The 17,652-nt window shown below is 33.0% G+C and overlaps 5 protein-coding genes across 5 annotated transcripts; 3 read left to right on the forward strand and 2 right to left on the reverse strand.

The window, feature by feature from the left end:
- The first annotated feature begins 1,593 nt into the window (after window positions 1-1,593).
- On the forward strand, window positions 1,594-7,632 carry HOS4 (Hos4p). Its single transcript, XM_020188610.1, has one exon. The coding sequence runs from the start codon at window positions 1,684-1,686 to the stop codon at window positions 7,468-7,470; it is 5,787 nt and encodes a 1,928-aa protein (XP_020050709.1). The 5' UTR covers window positions 1,594-1,683; the 3' UTR covers window positions 7,471-7,632.
- Window positions 7,633-8,116: 484 nt separating this feature from the next.
- On the reverse strand, window positions 8,117-8,536 carry ASCRUDRAFT_31031 (complex I NDUFA12 subunit family protein; the record flags this gene model as incomplete). Its single annotated transcript, XM_020190238.1, has 1 exon — window positions 8,117-8,536. The coding sequence occupies one exon, from the start codon at window positions 8,534-8,536 to the stop codon at window positions 8,117-8,119; it is 420 nt and encodes a 139-aa protein (XP_020050710.1).
- A 376-nt stretch (window positions 8,537-8,912) lies between these two features.
- On the forward strand, window positions 8,913-9,942 carry ASCRUDRAFT_74035 (succinate:quinone oxidoreductase subunit C). The gene has a single exon (XM_020192527.1). It carries the CDS (start codon window positions 9,020-9,022, stop codon window positions 9,560-9,562), a length of 543 nt encoding a protein of 180 aa, XP_020050711.1. The 5' UTR covers window positions 8,913-9,019; the 3' UTR covers window positions 9,563-9,942.
- MRPL31 (mitochondrial 54S ribosomal protein mL60) lies at window positions 9,663-10,479 on the reverse strand. Its single transcript, XM_020192528.1, has 2 exons — window positions 10,402-10,479; window positions 9,663-10,264 (listed from the first exon to the last, which is right to left on the reverse strand). The coding sequence occupies exons 1-2, from the start codon at window positions 10,449-10,451 to the stop codon at window positions 9,973-9,975; spliced, it is 342 nt and encodes a 113-aa protein (XP_020050712.1). The 5' UTR covers window positions 10,452-10,479; the 3' UTR covers window positions 9,663-9,972.
- A 494-nt stretch (window positions 10,480-10,973) lies between these two features.
- Window positions 10,974-17,408, forward strand: POL2 (DNA polymerase epsilon catalytic subunit; the record flags this gene model as incomplete). Its single annotated transcript, XM_020194356.1, has 1 exon — window positions 10,974-17,408. The coding sequence occupies one exon, from the start codon at window positions 10,974-10,976 to the stop codon at window positions 17,406-17,408; it is 6,435 nt and encodes a 2,144-aa protein (XP_020050713.1).
- Between the last annotated feature and the right edge of the window lie 244 nt (window positions 17,409-17,652).

Raw genomic sequence — 17,652 nt, forward strand, 5'->3', positions numbered from 1 at the left:
TCAACAAGCACTTCAGCTTCTACAACTACTTCAGCTACAACTTCAGCTTCATCAACTAACAACGAATATGGAAGGTTCTACTCCAAGCAGAAAAGATTCAGCTGGGAAGATTCAAGCGATGATTCAAGTAATGACGACGATGACGATAATAATCACTCCATCTACTTTAACAGCTCAAGTACTATTATCAATAATAGAAAGAATAAACTACGGTTGCCAATTGTTAATCATCAAAATGACCATAATGAACATAGCAATGATTACAATGATATCGATAACAATAATGATATCACTAGTATCAGTAGCTTGAAAGGTAGATCAAACAGGTCAAGTAGATCCGTTTCACTACAAAGTTCATCGGATTCAGACGTGTTCTATACTCCCACAATATCATTCAAAGGCTTTTTTGGTAACAATTCTAATTAATACTTGTTAACAGTTGTCAATTCAAATAACCATTCTTTGAAGATTCTTGAAAATTCTTAATTCTTAATTCTTAATTCTTAATTTTTTAATATTTTCTAATTAATCTCGAATTTCCAATTTCTAATTTTCCAATTCTAACTTGATAGTGTTCTTATCTATATTGAAGAAATCTGAATATTACAGTAAACAAAATTTTTGTTCATTCTACTTTCTTGTTTGGAGTTTTCTTTGTTTTGTCTTTTAACTTTTACACATTTTTGTTTAAATCTTTTTGTTTTAATACTCTTATTTTTTTCTTTCTTGTTTTTAATTCTTTTTTGTTAGTTTTAGGAGAAGTTTGGGAACGATAACATATTTTTATTTTCTACATTTCTTACATCATTAATTATTTTCTAATATCAACATTTTTCTTTTATTTTCTTTTATTTTCTTTTATTTTATTTTCTTTTCTTTTCTCTTCTTTTCTTTTCTTTTCTCTTCTTTACTATGTTTTTCTATAAGTTTTCATTTACTACTTTTACTTTTTATCAGACTTTAAAAATTGCATTTTAAAACCTTTTAATTTAAATTTTTTTCTGTTGATTCATTTTGAGTTTTCTAACCCAAATCAAATTACACTTGTGATAGATATTCATTTTATCATCAGACAAACAGTTCTTACATCAGATCCAGTCGCAAATCGGGCTCAAAGCACTTCCGACCTCCACATTCGAGTTCCAAACCGGAGATCTACACACCACGTGAATACAACACAAAACCACAACAGTGGCATTGCAGAATTGCGCAGGATCAAATGCATACACACGAATTATGCAGACGCTTAAAGCTCAGTGCGTTGGCAGCATGAGTACTCACACGCGCATGCATACGTCCAAAACATTCTTATCTATCTCTAGCGCTGTTCATTGGTCAACCACAAAACAGAAAAAAAACCACTCAGTTTTGTGTCACGTGATGTAAACTTGATCCACGCTTCTGGGCTCTGTACTGAGCAGCATCCTACTATGCATATACTGCAAGTAACTACTGCCTTATGCGTAACATCCGCGTTTATTCGCGTGTGTGTGCGTGTGTCAGGTGACTCGCCCGCTGTTTTTGAGAGCTGCGATTCAGAAAACAAAAAAAACAAATTGCAAACTTCTTTTTACTATTGTTAAACCTCCCCAACTTTTATATCTGATATAGAATATTGCTTTGCTGGATTATTATATTGTAATTTTATTTTGGTATTTTGCAATCAACACACTGATATCAATTATGGGTGATTACAATAACAACCCAAACAACAACAGGCCTTCATCTAAAGATAGAGATTACAGCACTTACAGTCCAAATTATTCTTATAACAATAACAGCACTAAATACAACAATATCCAAAGAAATAGTCGCCCACTGTCCTCATCGATACCTCCAAAACGTTCTTCCAATTATAGTAATATAAATAAAACATTTTCTGCTGACAACAGCAATATACCTAACCTAACCACTAATAGTTTAATTAATTCTACGCCCTCGGCTAGCAACAACAGTCCCAATAATAATTTTGGAAGAAAGTATAACCAAAAACGCAATGACTATTACTCAAGAAATAACAATTATAACAGCAAATACTACAGCAACAACAACGATAACAGCAAGCCAAATCTAAGCTATCGAACAAACTATAACAACTACTCAAATTCTTACAACAGTTACAACTCTTATCCAAATTCCTACAACAGTCATAACAGTAATAATAATAATAACAATAACAATAACAATAATAGTAACTCAAATCTTTTGAATAGCCAAAATAATAGCGTAAACAATCTAAATAATAATACAAACTCGATAAATAATGGTCAGATACAGAAAGATGCTACCGCAATATATTCCTCTAATAGTTTCCATGAGAAAAATCAAAAGCTCTATTCTACTTCCACAAATATAAAGAGTAATCCTTATATAAATAATAATAATAATAATAATAATAATAATAATAACAACAACAATAGTGTCCTTGGTGCAAATTTGAATGATAGCAATATAAACAACAAAAATAAAACAAACAATATTAATGCAAATAATAGATCATCTATGCTACTGGAAAAACAACAAAAGCAACTCAAACCCCAACAAAAACAGCAAATTATGCAGACAAAACAGACAAAACCACAATTACATAACCCTCAATATACTCAACTGTATCACAATAATCAAATTCAACATAAAATAAAAGATAATTATATCACAAATAAAATACAATCAAGTATTTCAATCGTGAGACTGACTTCAAAATCTCCAAAAGTATCTTCAGTATCCCCAAAGATAAATTCTCCAAAAAATACAATAATAAATCCAAATCTGAATTCAAACCAAAACCAAAACCAAAGCCAAAATCAAAATCAAAATTCAATTGTCAACACCCAAATACCTCCCATATCTGGGGATAATAATTTATCTAATGATATTAAACTGCTTCTGCAAAAACAATCACAATTACAAAAAGAAATTGAGATACTGCAACAATCCCCAAAAATAAGAAAAATTTTATCTTCTGATTCTAATTTATCATCATTATCATCATTATCATCGTTAACGAAAAGACCAAAAACTGCTCCTAACACACCCCCACCAAATATAAAATATTTAGATTCTTCCTTATCTTCGCTTCCTTCATTGGAACCAATAGTTGATTCTAACCCTGTTTCTAATTCAATTCCAAACTCAACCTCGGCACAAATCGTAAATCTGACAACCAATTCAACTACAACTCCAAATTTGTTTATAAAACTGAACTCGCCTTCGTTGACATCAATAGATTCGGTTAAAACTCAAATACCTCTAAGTCATTATTTAAAAAAGCAAAACAAAAAAAAAATTCTTGAAAATAAATTGAATTTGGAACTTAATCATCAAAGTAAAAATGAAATCATTCAAAATATTCAAAATACTCAAATTGACCAAATTGACCAAAATGATGAAAAAAATAATCCTAAAATATCTGAAGATCAAAATAGTGCTTTGAAGGAACCCAAATCAAAGCAAACTATTTTAAAAGACGAAAACCCTGAAAAAGATAGCAAAAAAGTTTCACCTCTGGACGACAAAATGATTGAACAAAAACCTGAAAGTAAAATTGAAGTTTCATTTCATAAAAAATCTCAAACATCTATCATAATGAGCAATAATAAAACTGAAAACGTTATAAAAAATAAAAAAGATGAAAATAAAAACAGCTCAGCTAAGAAAACTGAAAAGGAGGAAGCTGAAAATATAAAAAATGATAATAAGCCAAACGATAATAAAATAAGCAATAATGAAACAAATGATAACGGATTGCCTGACTTAAAGAAAAATAAAGAAAAAAGCATTGATTCAAAATCAGATCAAACATTGAAACATGATAAAACAGTAGTTGGAAACTTGGATGTCGAAGAAAATATTTCTCAAAAGGATATCATAAATGAAATACATGAGAAAGACACAATTAAAAAAGAATCAAAGGAATTAAATCATACATTGAGCAACCCTAAAGAAATTAAAAATCACAAAAATGATGACAATTTTAAAACCAATAAAGACCAAATCAAAAATCAAAACAGAGATTTTAATCCAAATAGCCAAAATAAAAGTGAAGTGATTAATAATAATATTCCCAAAGAAATTAAAAAAGAAGTAAAAAAAGACACCAAAAAGGATATCAAAAAGGATGATAAAAAGGAAAGCACTAATCATAAACTTTCATCTCAAAGAGATACCAACACACCTGAAAATAACTCGTCTGAAGCAACCCCCAAAGCATCAATTGTTGTCAAAAATGAAAATAGCTCAAATAAAAACAGCAATTACAAAATAAGCGAAATGACTCTAGATTATAAAAGATACATGAGAGAGAGAAAATCTTCGTTTTCTTCTCAACTATCAAATGAAAGTGATAATGATACATCTAAAACAAGATCCAAGTTTCTGAAAGAAAAAAAAATATCAAGTAGGAGTACATCGCCAGCTTTTCAGAATAAAAAAGAAAAATTACAAGCAAGAAGAAGAAGAAAATCACCTTTTTATTATACAGAGACAGATGAGGAAGACATGAATGAAAACAACGAGGGGGTTTCTGAAGCTGAAACAGAAATAGCAGAATCACCCCCAGTCTCTCACAAACCAAAAGAAAGAAGATCATACCGCAAGAAAAAAAATGGGAAACCAAAAAGAAACCCAGAAAGTATCAGAACTTCTTCGAGAAGAGTCAGAGATAGAGATCCTACAGGAAGATCAAAATTACAAAGAGCTTGCGCAAAGGGTCATTTTGAAATAGCAAAACAACTCATTGATGATGGTGCAGACGTAGATAGCTGTGACAATGCTGGGACTACAGGTCTTCATGAAGCCTGCTTAAAGGGATATTTAGATATTGTAAAATTATTGATTAATTCAAATGCATCAATCGATATCAAAACAGGTGTTGAAGGAGATACACCATTAATAGACGCTGCGTCCAATGGCCATTATGATGTTATCAAATATTTGTTGGAAAAAGGAGCTGATCCCAGAATTATGAATGAACAGGGGCAAACTGCTATTGATGTTTTAAATGAAGATGATGAGGATACACCTCGAATTCGAAAAATTTTGAGAGAGTCTATCTTGGAATTGAGAGGTAAAGAAGGATCTGCAGATATTGTTGCCTTTTCTGACAAAGAACCAATGTCTTCAGAAGAAGACAACAATGGAAGGAGCAGATCATTATCAAGGCAAACCAGAAAAGTTTCGCACAAAAAGACTCAATCAAGAGGGGAAATTCTTTTGGTTGATTTTACAACTAGAACCGGTAGGAAAGAAATATACAAAAGGGCTGCTGAAGGTGATTATGAGTATGTAATTAGTTACTTGATAAATGGGGGTAGACCAGATACTGAAGTTTTGGTTTTGGCGGCAAGACATGGGCACGATGATATTGTTAGCGTCCTTTTAGGATCAGGCGCAGATGTTAACTCGACAGCAGATGATGGATCATCAATATTAATGAACGCTGTTGGGAGAGGACATACTCAAATTGTGAAACTTTTGCTTGAAAATGGTGCTAATCCGTTAGCTAAACGAAAAACAGATGGAAAAACAGCTTTGGATATTGCTTTAAATTCTGATATAAGAGAAGATGATGAAATAGAATTGTTAAAAGAATCAATGAAAAATTTTAAAGATAACCAAAATAGCAGCTCATTAATGACAAAACCACCAACCAATGGAAGTGGAACCAAAAGAAAAGGCAAGAAGAGGAAGCTTATTAGAGGCAAAGAAAACGAAGAGCTTAAACGAATTAAAAGAGAAAGCTCATATGAAAGTGAGGAAAATAACAATAACAAATGGCTTAAATCAAGTGCCTCTGTAGATCATCAGCAATATTGGAAAGAATTATCTGAGGATATTAGGAAAGATCCCAAAGAAAAGCCCCCTGGTTCTACTAGTGATTTCAAGGAAATTGAGACTGTTGAAATTGCTAAGATTCCTGAAATTCTTGAACCTGTTGATGAAATACCCAAAGCTAAGCGTACTGAAATGGTTAGTGATAAAACGGGTGAGCTTGGTAAGGAGATTTCAAAGCCAAAAACCGAAAAAGATGATGAAGTCAAAGATACAATAGTTAGTAAAATAGCTGAGAATACTGCTGATGATAAAGTCTTGGCTGGTGATGAAAGAAATATTTTAAATAATAAAAAAAAGAGAAAGAAAGAAAAATTAACAAGTATTTTTGACGATGAAATTGAAACTGAAAATGTTAAAAGAAAAAAGGTTTCTAATAGTAATGTTGATGATGAGAGTAAAGACAAGATTGAGAGTGTTGAAGAAGATATTAAAGAGGATATTAAGGAGGATATTAAAGAAAATATTGACGAGTCCATTGAAACTAAACCTAACCCAATGGCAGATACTTTCAATAAAAATGCTGTTGTGGAAATTAATAAGAAGAATGAAATATCAAGATCAGCTACTCCAGTCTCTAAAGTATCAATACTATTGTCGGCATCTTCATCGGTTTCTCCGGTTTCAACAAGTAAAACAGTTAAAATTGAAAAGTTGAGCGACTTGAAAAAAGTAGTCAAGGAAGCAAAGAAAGATAAAGTTCAAACACCGGGTGCAACTGCTAATGACGATGAATTTAAAAGCAAAAAGCAAAAAGATTTAGAAGCTGCTAAACAAAGAGAGATATATGAACAAAAAAAAGAGGCAGCGCTCAAAGCAAGAAGACAAAAAATTCTTGACAATATTAAAGAAGCCGAAAAGAAAAGAGAAGAAGATAAGAGAAAGTTAATTTTGATGGAAGAAGAAAAGCAGAAAAAAATCAAGTTAGAGGAAGAGGAGCGTAAAAGAAAAGCTCAAGAAAAACTAATAATTGAAATGAAAAAACGAGATTTGGAACAAAGAAAAAGAATTCGTAGGCATTATCCATATGGACTTCATATTGCGAATTTTTTTGCAAACGGGAAGGACAAAAGAACAAAAGAAGAGATTTTTTCCAATTCAATGAAATATTTACCATTTTATTATATCATCAACCATAATGAAAAATGGGTTGTTGATTTGCAAGTTAATTTAGTGACGGCTATTGAGAGTTTATATGAAAAATATCCCAATATTTCTAAGTTTCCAGTTAATGACCAACAAAAGGTCAAACTTTGGAACATATTTTATCCTATATTAGGGGATAGAAGACCGATGTCAATTGATCGGCAGTTGGATGTTTTCAAAAAAGGAGAGGAACAATTTGAGTCTCTCGATCTTAATTGGGTAAAATTAAGCACAATAGAGAATATTTTGGATAAAGATTACAAGGAAATATTGAAAGCAATGGACCAAAAGAAAATGGTAGAGATTGAGTTGAATAGAAGCATGAATTTCAATAAAGACAAGCTGGCATTTGATAATTCAGAAAACAAAAATTCGGAAAAGATTATAGCAGTTGAGAATAATAATGAAAACAAAGTAAGCAAATTTCCTAGAAGATTTAAAGGAAGAGCAGCAACATTAAAAGTTTTAAACAGAGCCAACCAAAGATTATGGTAGTCATTCGGATAATGAATAAATTTTTTGTTCTGATACTTGTGTTATAATGATTTTTTTTTCTTTCATTATTATGTTTATGTTAATTATTTTTTTTTCTATTTAATTGGAGGATATTATCTAGCTTATTTACCAACATTGAATTATTGATTCTAAAATTTGAATTTAATATATTATAATTTAGAGGGTTTTTGCATAATTGGGACTGATAAATTGAATTTGTAAGTACTGTTTAAATAATTGTAGTTTCATTCTTGGTTTTACTTTTTCTAGAGTTTATGTTCAGGTAAAGATCTGAAGATCTGAATTTGAAGTGTATTATATTTTATGGATCATTTGGTAAGAGTTATTGCATTGCTATTTATATTATTTATATTAATTGATGAAAAAATAGAAAAGGAAATCGAAGAGGATTTGATCCATTTAAATATCTTTTTGATAGAGAAGGCCCCGTTGGAATTGAAACTGGAGCTGCGGTTTCAGCAATAAGGGTGGGAATACCGCGTGACCTGAGTTCAAAAACAAGAGCCCGGCAATTTCAAAGAGTATTCTACTTTTGCCCGAACCAAAATCGATCAAGGAATATATGTAAATTAATATCAATAAAAAAGAACTAAAGATGAACAGCTTTGGAATGAAAATTTTGGAATCACAAACGTTCACGGACCCGTGGGTTCCAACTGGAACATTTTGGCACAGCAGTGTTGTAAGGAACATAAGCACCTGGGGTTGCTGTGTAGTTTGCAGCGTGGGTCTTTAACGGATAAGCTCTGGTAGCAACTTCGTCTTTGGGCAATTGATGGGGAGGAACGTCTGTTCCATATGCCAACCACCAATGCCAGCCTGGCTCGACTTGGGAGATGTCGAAGTTTCTGTCAGCATACTCCACCCAACGAGTTCTCAAGTGGATTTCCTCAGGATTGCTGGTTTCATAAAATTGGTTGCCATGATCGTCAGTACCAATCAAAGTACCACTTTTGGTGTCACCAATGGTTGCTATTTGGAAGGCATAGCGCTTTAATCCCACACTGTAAGCATTCTTGATTGTACGCCACAAAGTAACAGACATTTTGACTAACACTGATGCTTCTTTCAATGCTTCTGCTTCTGCCTCTTCTTCAACAAACTTGGTTGGTTTTTGCAGCGCCGCCATTCGCTGCCAGCTGATCACGTGCAGAGGTTGCGAGCAAAGTGCCTGGTCCAGCACTGGGGTAGCGCATTGCTCACTGCACAGTGTGCATAATCACGCGCATTGCACTGCTTATGAAAGAACGTGCTCCCATTGGCTGGCGGTTCTCGGTCTGAAGCAGGAGCGGCTCGGAGCAGCGCGGGAAAAGGATCTTTGGCTGGATAAGAAGAGGTCACGTGCCGGTTCCTTGAAGCCAGTGTTTTTACTGGCTCAGAACTCACCTCCAGAATCTCCATATATAGCATGCAATATATTTCGCACAGCAGATTTCGCACTATTGCTCCATCTTCACCAGTTCCTAGCTGATACTATTTGTTAATATTCTACTATCTCATTCCACAATATCCCACTATTCGACTCAAAATGCTATTACATCGTGCTGGTTTAGGTTTAATGAGAGCCAATATCTCAAAACAGTCCATCTCAAGATTCAATAATGTAGCCAAACCCTTATTGTTGAGATCTTCTGTATCCACTGTTTCTGCTAGTTCTGAAGAAGAGCAGGAAATTCTAGTTGCTCAAAGAAGAAACAGACCTACCTCTCCACATTTGGATATCTACCAACCTCAGTTGACTATGATTTTATCTGGTGCTCACCGTGTCACCGGTGTTGTATTGGCCTTTGGTTTTTATGGTATTACTTGTGCATATACTGCTTCAAGTATTTTGGGATACCAATTTGACCATCATCTTCTATTCAATTTGATTGAATCATTGCCTGTCTATTTACAATATGGTTTGAAATCTGCTTTGGCCTTTCCTTTTGCTTTCCATTTAAGTAACGGATTAAGGCATTACGTTTGGGATATGGGTAAAGAATTAACTATCAAGGGTATCTACAGAACTGGTTATAGCATTTTAGTATTTGCTGCTATTTTCGGCTCTGCTTTAGTTTTATATAAATAAAGTTATTTATATTGATCAAATCAATCATACCATAATATAATATAATACAACCTGATTTATTACTTGATGTATTACTTGATTAATTGACTTGAATCTTAAACCCGATCTATTTTGTGCATTAATATTCTCTAATAAAACAGTTTTTTACTTTCATTATCTTTTTTTTTATACTTCTTTTATAAATGTATATATATATATATATCTGCCTCTGTCTTTTATCTCTATATAAATACATACACCTCTTAATTACACGTCAATTATAATTTAAACCCGTTCATTATCTATTTACACATTTCGAATATTTATAAAAGAACTTTCAACATAGCAATACCAATAATAAACTTTTTTAAAAAAAAACAAGAATAAAGAATCATGATAAACAAGTTCTTCTAATAACACTTCGGATTCTTTTAATAATACTTTGGATTAACTCTTTGTGATACCTTTGTCCATTTTGGCACCCTGTGTATACCCTTTCTATACCCTCTGGTTTTCTTACTGTAAACTGTATATTTATCTCTAGGCAACATCTCATGTTCTTTGGGGAAAAATTCCGAATTATTCAACTGTTGAAGCTTTTTAGGAACGATTTGTTCGGTTTTAACCAACCCTTCAGTTACAACACTGAGAACATTATCAACTGCTTGCAATCTCTTTCTTTGTCTGTATTTCCTGGTTCTTGATAATTTCAATGGAAATTTCCTATTCAACATCAATAAAATTAAAAATAAAACCAATCATGTTAGAATACAAACAAAACATTGTCTCATAATAATCGTCAAACAGAAATGAATGAACAAAATATTAAAACGTCTTTTCCAAGTAAAAAAACAACATACCATAACAAACCCCCCAACGCAACATTCGTGGCTTTAAATGCTCCAAACATCTTTCCAGCTTTACTCCAACACCTTTCTGATAGATTTGTTACAATCGTCCTCCACTTGAATTTACCAAATGATATAATGAAAAAAAATAATAGCAACGCTTACGTAAAATCACTTGTTTATTACCTAATTGGAAAATGCTCAAAACGGACAATTTGGGAAATTTTCTCTTTTTTCGTGTTTTAATAAAAATGCCAGTTCGTGTGCCTTGAATTTTGGCCAAAGTTTCAATCTCTGATCAGCAAAACCTTGATGTCAATCTCAAATAAATGAAGAATTGTTATTTTCTCTGGCTTTTTTCATTACCTTTTCGCTCTTTCTAATTCCATTCTGCTTTTCTGTTTGATAATATCATGGCTAGAAGAAAGAAAGAAAACGATTTTCAACGCAAAAATTTCAGCAACTCAAACAGCAATTACAATTCAAACAATAACTTCAATTCAAATAATAACTTTTTTTCCAATTCTTTCAAAAAACTAGCAAGATATGATCTATCCAAAAAAATCGACGAGATTGATTCTCTTATGGGTTTCCACAGATTCGATTCTGGCCCAAAGAAAACTGGTTGGCTAGTCAATATCCATCCTGCAACAATTTTTAACGAAAATGATTCAAGACTACTTGGCTATTCTGCTGTGGATCTTTATTTCTTGGATAAAGAAGGCGGAACCTTTAAATCATCTGTTCTATATGACCCTTATTTTCTACTATCATGTTCAAATACCAATTACCAAAATGAAGTGGAAGAATTTTTAACAAAAAAATTAGAAGGCTTGTTAAAAAAAATACTGAAAATATCAAAAGAAGATTTAAAATTGACAAACCATTTAATCGGAATTCAGAGAAGTTATCTCAAAATTTCCTTTCACAATGTATCTGATCTAATCGAAGCAAGAAGAATAATAAATCAAATTCTAGCTTCAAATAAAAAAACAAACAAAATGAAAGACATTTACCAATCAATTGCCGACCTAGATAATTTTAATGACAACGATTATGAGAGTTTCAGCAAAAATATTTACAATTCCAACAGCTTCAATAAAAATAACAGCAGTACTGGCATAAACGCTTCTCAATTTATTGATGACATCCGTGAATACGATGTGCCTTATCATGTAAGAGTAGCAATAGATAAAAATATAAGAGTTGGAAAATGGTATAGTGTCGATCCCAATGGTGATTCAGAAAACAATATAATTCTCACAGAATTGGATTTAGTGGTTCCTGCCGATCCTGTAATTCTTGCCTATGATATTGAAACTACTAAAGCTCCATTGAAATTTCCCAATTCTAGCGTGGATCAAATAATGATGATTTCTTATATGATTGATGGCCAAGGCTATTTAATAACAAACAGAGAAATTATCAGCAAAGATATTGAAGATTTTGAATATACTCCAAAGCCTGAATACCAAGGGTTATTTGAAATTTATAACGCTCCAAATGAATTTGAATTGATAAAATATTTCTTTCAGCATATAAGAGATGTGCAACCAACTGTTATTGCAACTTTTAATGGTGATTTTTTTGATTGGCCATTTGTAGAAGCAAGAGCTGATTATCATAGCATTTCAATGTTTGATGAAATAGGTTTTAGAAAAGATTCCGAAGGTGAATATAAATCAACATACTGTGCCCATATGGATTGCTACAAATGGGTCAAAAGAGATTCTTATCTACCTCAAGGGTCTCAAGGTTTGAAAGCTGTCACTTTAGCGAAGCTAGGTTATAATCCTCTTGAATTAGATCCAGAACTAATGACTCCATATGCTATTGAACAACCCCAGATTCTTTCCGAATATTCTGTTTCCGATGCTGTTGCTACTTATTACCTATATTACAAATATGTTCATCCTTTTATATTCTCTTTAGCCACTATCATTCCATTAAATCCTGATGAAGTTTTAAGAAAAGGTACTGGTACTTTATGTGAAATGTTGTTGATGGTTCAAGCATATGTTCATGGCATTGTATTTCCAAATAAACATATTGATACCCTAGAAAAATTTTATGATGGTCATTTATTAGAATCTGAAACATATGTTGGAGGTCATGTCGAATCTTTAGAAACTGGTGTTTTTAGAGCAGACTTGAATTATGATTTCAAAATTGATACAACTGTCATTGACGAATTTTTGGAAATGTTACCTGGAATAATCAAATTTTGTGTAACAGTTGAAAATAAAAAATCCATGGACGACATCGTAAACTATCAAGAAGTTTATACCGAAATGAAAAACCGATTACTAAAATTTAAAAGCAAACCGAAATTATTTGAAAAACCTTCGATTTATCATGTTGATGTTGCTTCAATGTATCCCAATATTATGATATCAAATCGTCTACAGCCAGATTCAATTAAATTTGAAAAGGACTGTGCCCTATGTGAATTCAACACTGCTGGTAAAGATTGTGATAGGAAACTCACTTGGTCCTGGAGAGGAGAGTTTTATCCTACAAAAATGAATGAATATAATATGATTAAACGAGCTTTACAAAATGAATCTTTTCAATCGCTACAGGGAAACCAGCAAAAAGAATTTAATAATCTTGTTTATGGGGATCAGATGCACTACTTGAAAAAAAATTTGAATAGTTATTCCAGGAAGGTTTATCATAGAATAACAGTTACAGAGACAATTAAAAAGGAATCAATTGTTTGTCAGAAAGAAAATCCATTTTATATCAACACTGTTCGAGATTTTAGAGATCGTAGATATACATATAAAAAAAAGGCTAAAGAATGGAAACAAAAGGCATCTAAAGTAGATCATGATGACCATCATACATTAGAAGAGGTCAGGAAAATGATAGTCACATACGACTCTTTGCAACTTGCTCACAAAGTCATTTTGAATTCTTTTTATGGTTATGTTATGAGAAAAGGTTCTAGATGGTATTCTATGGAAATGGCAGGCATAACCTGTTTGACAGGTGCTACAATTATCCAAATGGCAAGATCTGTTGTTGAAAGATTTGGAAGACCGTTGGAGTTAGATACTGATGGTATATGGTGTATTATTCCTTCTTCATTTCCAGATGATTTTACCATAAAACTTAAGAAAGGGAAGATTTCTCTTTCATTTCTATGTTCCATGTTGAATTATTTAGTACACCAAAAATTCACAAACCATCAATATTATGAATTAAAAAACAAAGAAAGATTTGAGTACGCTGTGAAAAAGGAAAACTCCATATTTTTTGAATTAGATGGACCTTATAGAGCAATGGTTTTGCCCACCTCAAAAGAAGAAGGAAAGGGTATCAAAAAGAGGTATGCTGTTTTTAATTTTGACGGTTCTATTTCAGAATTGAAGGGGTTTGAATTAAAAAGAAGAGGTGAGTTACAATTGATCAAGAATTTTCAATCAGACATATTTAAAGTTTTTCTTGAGGGAAAAACCTTAGAAGAATGTTATTTATCTGTTGGAGGTATTGCAAATAGATGGTTAGATGTTCTAGAAACCAAGGGGAAAATGCTTGAAGATGAAGATTTGATAGAACTCATTTCGGAAAATAGAAACATGAGTCGACCTTTAGCATCATATAAAGGTCAGAAATCAACATCAATTACAACAGCAACAAGACTTGGGGAATTTCTAGGTTTTGAAACTGTTAAAGATGCTGGATTGAAATGTTCTTACATTATTTCTACCAAGCCCAGAGGCTCTCCAATTACCGAGAGAGCAGTTCCTGTTGCAATTTTTTCTGCGGATATTTCTCAAAAAAGAATGTTTCTTAGAAAATGGTTGGCGGATTTCTCTTTGGAAGACTTTGATCCTCGGAATATTATTGATTGGTCGTATTATAGAGAACGTTTGGCTTCCACAATCCAGAAAATCATCACGATTCCAGCAGCAATGCAAAATGTTATTAATCCGGTTCCTAGAGTTTTACATCCTGACTGGTTGCAAAAAAAAATTTTTACTAGCAAAGATGCAAAGAAACAATCAAGTTTGGCAGGTTTTTTAACGAAAGGGAAAGTTTCTGCCATTATACCTGAACCAGAAGATATTGAGGACTTTGGAAAGCAAACTGGTGTGAAAAAAACTGCAAAAGTATTATCCAATAAAAGAAAAGCTAAACAAGCTGAAAATGAGGATATGGATGATGATGAGTTAATAGGACCATGTCCCAAAATTGATGAAGATTATGTTGGATGGTTGATGTTTCAAAAAAAGATATGGATCAAACAAAATGAGAAACTCCAAACACAGGAGCGTCTTTTTGGTAAAGCAACCAAGTATGTTTCTGAAAGTGTTAGAAATATGATGCTAAAACAGGTTGAGCTGTATGCTAATGAAACATGGCAAATATTAGAATATAAAGCCACTTCTATTCCCGGTAATGTTATAGCATTTGCTTTAATCAATAATAATATACATCAAGTTAAACTTCAAGTTCCCAAAACAGTATATTTAAATATAAAAACCAATCCTGCTCCAAGAATGGATATTCCAAAATGTGAAATTGAAAAGGTTAAAAAGGAATTACCAAATGGATCTCCTAATAATCAATTGTATAAAGCAGTATTACCGGAATCTGTTTTTATAACTGAATCTTCTAGACCCGGTGGCTATTTTGAGAAAAATGTTGAGGAAATTTATGAATCTCATGTAAATACTCTGGAAAGATTGATGATTGAATTAGGAACATGTTGTCAATTTGATTCTTCTAAAATTGGGTCGCTAAGCAAAGGGTTGTCTGAAGGAATCCATGTTAGCGATTTACGCCTGGCTAATAATAGTAGCTATCTTTCTAGATCGTTTGTTAATGTTGTTTATTTGCTTCATATTTTTTCGAATCAATATGAAATATTTGTGTTGTTTGTTGGATTTGAGAATAAAGCATATGTTTTAGTTTTAAAGCCGTCACACAATTCACAAAACTTGACAAGTAAAATAGAGAGAGAATATGGAGTGTTGTACAAAGAAAATGAGAAGAAAATATCTTCATTTCAAAATATAATTGAGTATTCAAATGATATGGAGTTTGATGTTTCGTATTTTAGTGATTCCAAGAAACTTGATAAAAAAGTTGGATCATTGTGTTCAAAAATATTTGATGAAAGAGGGAGGTCTAGTATAATGGTATTTCAGTCACCATTTGTGTCTAAAGTTCTTAAAAGTATCAAGGTACTTGGTAATTTTCCAGTTATTAAGTTGGCAAGTAGCGAAGTAAAGTTGTCAGTTTTACAATGGCAAACAGGAATTGTTTCTAATTTTTTGAAATCCTATTTTTCACTTGGGACAGTTTTAAGTGAACTTATTTCATTTTCTAGATATTCGAATATTCCAATCTGCAATTTGCCGTTGAATAATATTGGGTTTTTGATAGATATTGAGTATTCGAGAATGTTATCAAAGGGCGATGTTGTTCTTTGGTGGTCTAAAAATACAATTCCAGACCATGGGGGATCAGAAAAGGATCAAATTATTCCAATGACTGAAACATTTGAGTTTCCTTCGATGAATAAAGGTGAAGTTTATGAGACGGTTTCGATAGAAGTGTCTGTGTCTAATTTGATTGTTAACACGTTATTATCATCGAGTTTAGTGAATGAGGCTGAAGGAGCAGATCTTGCGAATTCAGACGTGTTTGAAAACAATGTTATAAACGATCAAGGAACTTTAGCAGAAGATTCATTTTCTAGTAAAGCGTTGGGAATTTTGAAAAAAATTGTAAAGAGGTGGTGGGAAGATGCACTTTTGGGAGATAGGAATGGTGATTTGATGATACATAATTTTGTGTTGTGGCTTCAAACATCGAAATCGTATTTGTATGATCCAGTTTTGCATTACCATATTGAAAATTTGTCGAAGAAGGTGTTTCTTCAATTAATTAAGAAGTTTCAAGAAATGGGAACATATGTGTTTTATGCAAACCGAGGGAAGTTGATATTGAATACTTCAAAGTTGTCATTGGCAAGTTCGTATGCATTTTGCCAGTACATCATAAAGGCGATTCGAACCAATTCACTTTTCCATTATTTGGAATTGAGCATTGTGAAGTATTGGGATTTAGTGATTTGGATGGACCAGTATAATTATTCGGGCAAGTATTGCGAGGAAATTGATGAGGAGTCTGATAAGGACATTGTTACAATGTATGAATCGAACTGGCAATTGAAAAGATTTTTACCTCTGTTGTTGCAGGGTGAGTTTGAGGATTGGGTTGTTGTTTATTTGGAGCTTTTAGAGGCACATAAAAAGAAACAGTGCCGAATAAACTCGGCGAGTTATATAGGAAAATGGGGCAGAAAGAAGAAAGGTGCAAAGGGAGATGAGGAGGAGGCAGAAAAACTATTTGAATCGATAAGATTAGCACTTCAGCAGCGGATTGGAGCTTTGAGACGAGGTCAGAATGAAGCAATGATGAATCAGAAAACACGACATGAATATGATTTTCCAAAGTTTCCAATATCGTCAGAAAAACAAAAGGATCCAACACTAATGCTCGTGAAATTTATTCTTGCAGTTTACGCTTTGTCGAGAAAGAGAAACATGGAGGTGAGCTTATTGAGGAGGGACTTGCTAAATATATTTGATGTTGGGGAGTTCAACGAGAGTGCCATTTTCAAAAACCCAGGAATTTCGCTAAAACTCAGTTCTGTGGTGTGCCAAAGCTGCAGCTATGTTAAGGACATTGATTTCTGTCGCGACACAGAGCAGAGGATCTGGATATGTGACAGTTGTGGTGACAAGTTCAACAGCATTGCCATAGAAGAGCAGCTAGTGGCCCTTTTGCAAAAGTGGATAACGACTTACTGCAACCAGGACTTGAAGTGCGAGCGATGCAAGAAGATCAGAAGTGACCCCTTATCCAAGTACTGTATCTGCTCTGGAAGCTGGGGCTACACAATGGACAGGAAAAGTGTCTTAAAACAGATAAAGTTGTTGGAAGCTGTTGCGATCCATTTTGACTTTAGAATTCTTCTTGAGTGTTTTAGCGATTTATAGTTTGGTCTGTTTCAAATCATTTGAGCCAGTAACACTACTCAAGCATAGGCAGCATAAACAGCATAGGCAGCAGATCCACCACAGGCAACAAAAGACGCAACACAAGAGCCCCAGATCCACCGCAGTGGTGCGCTTCCGTAAGAAACGAGAATTGCTCGAGCATTTGAAATCAAACAACCACTTTTCAAGTTATTTCAAATCAGGAATTTTCAAACCAACAATTTGAAATCATCAGGTCGATTAG

The sequence above is a fragment of the Ascoidea rubescens genome (genome assembly GCF_001661345.1).
Source record: "Ascoidea rubescens DSM 1968 unplaced genomic scaffold ASCRUscaffold_1, whole genome shotgun sequence".
Classification (NCBI taxonomy): domain Eukaryota; kingdom Fungi; phylum Ascomycota; class Saccharomycetes; order Ascoideales; family Ascoideaceae; genus Ascoidea; species Ascoidea rubescens.

Coding starts and splice junctions, on each gene's coding strand:
- HOS4 (XM_020188610.1), top strand. CDS start 1,684: ATGGGTGATTACAATAACAACCCAAACAACAACAGGCCTTCATCTAAA.
- ASCRUDRAFT_74035 (XM_020192527.1), top strand. CDS start 9,020: ATGCTATTACATCGTGCTGGTTTAGGTTTAATGAGAGCCAATATCTCA.
- MRPL31 (XM_020192528.1), bottom strand. CDS start 10,451: ATGTTTGGAGCATTTAAAGCCACGAATGTTGCGTTGGGGGGTTTGTTA. Junction 10,265..10,401: donor GCGTTGGGGGGTTTGTTATG/GTATGTTGTTTT, acceptor GATGTTGAATAG/GAAATTTCCATTGAAATTAT.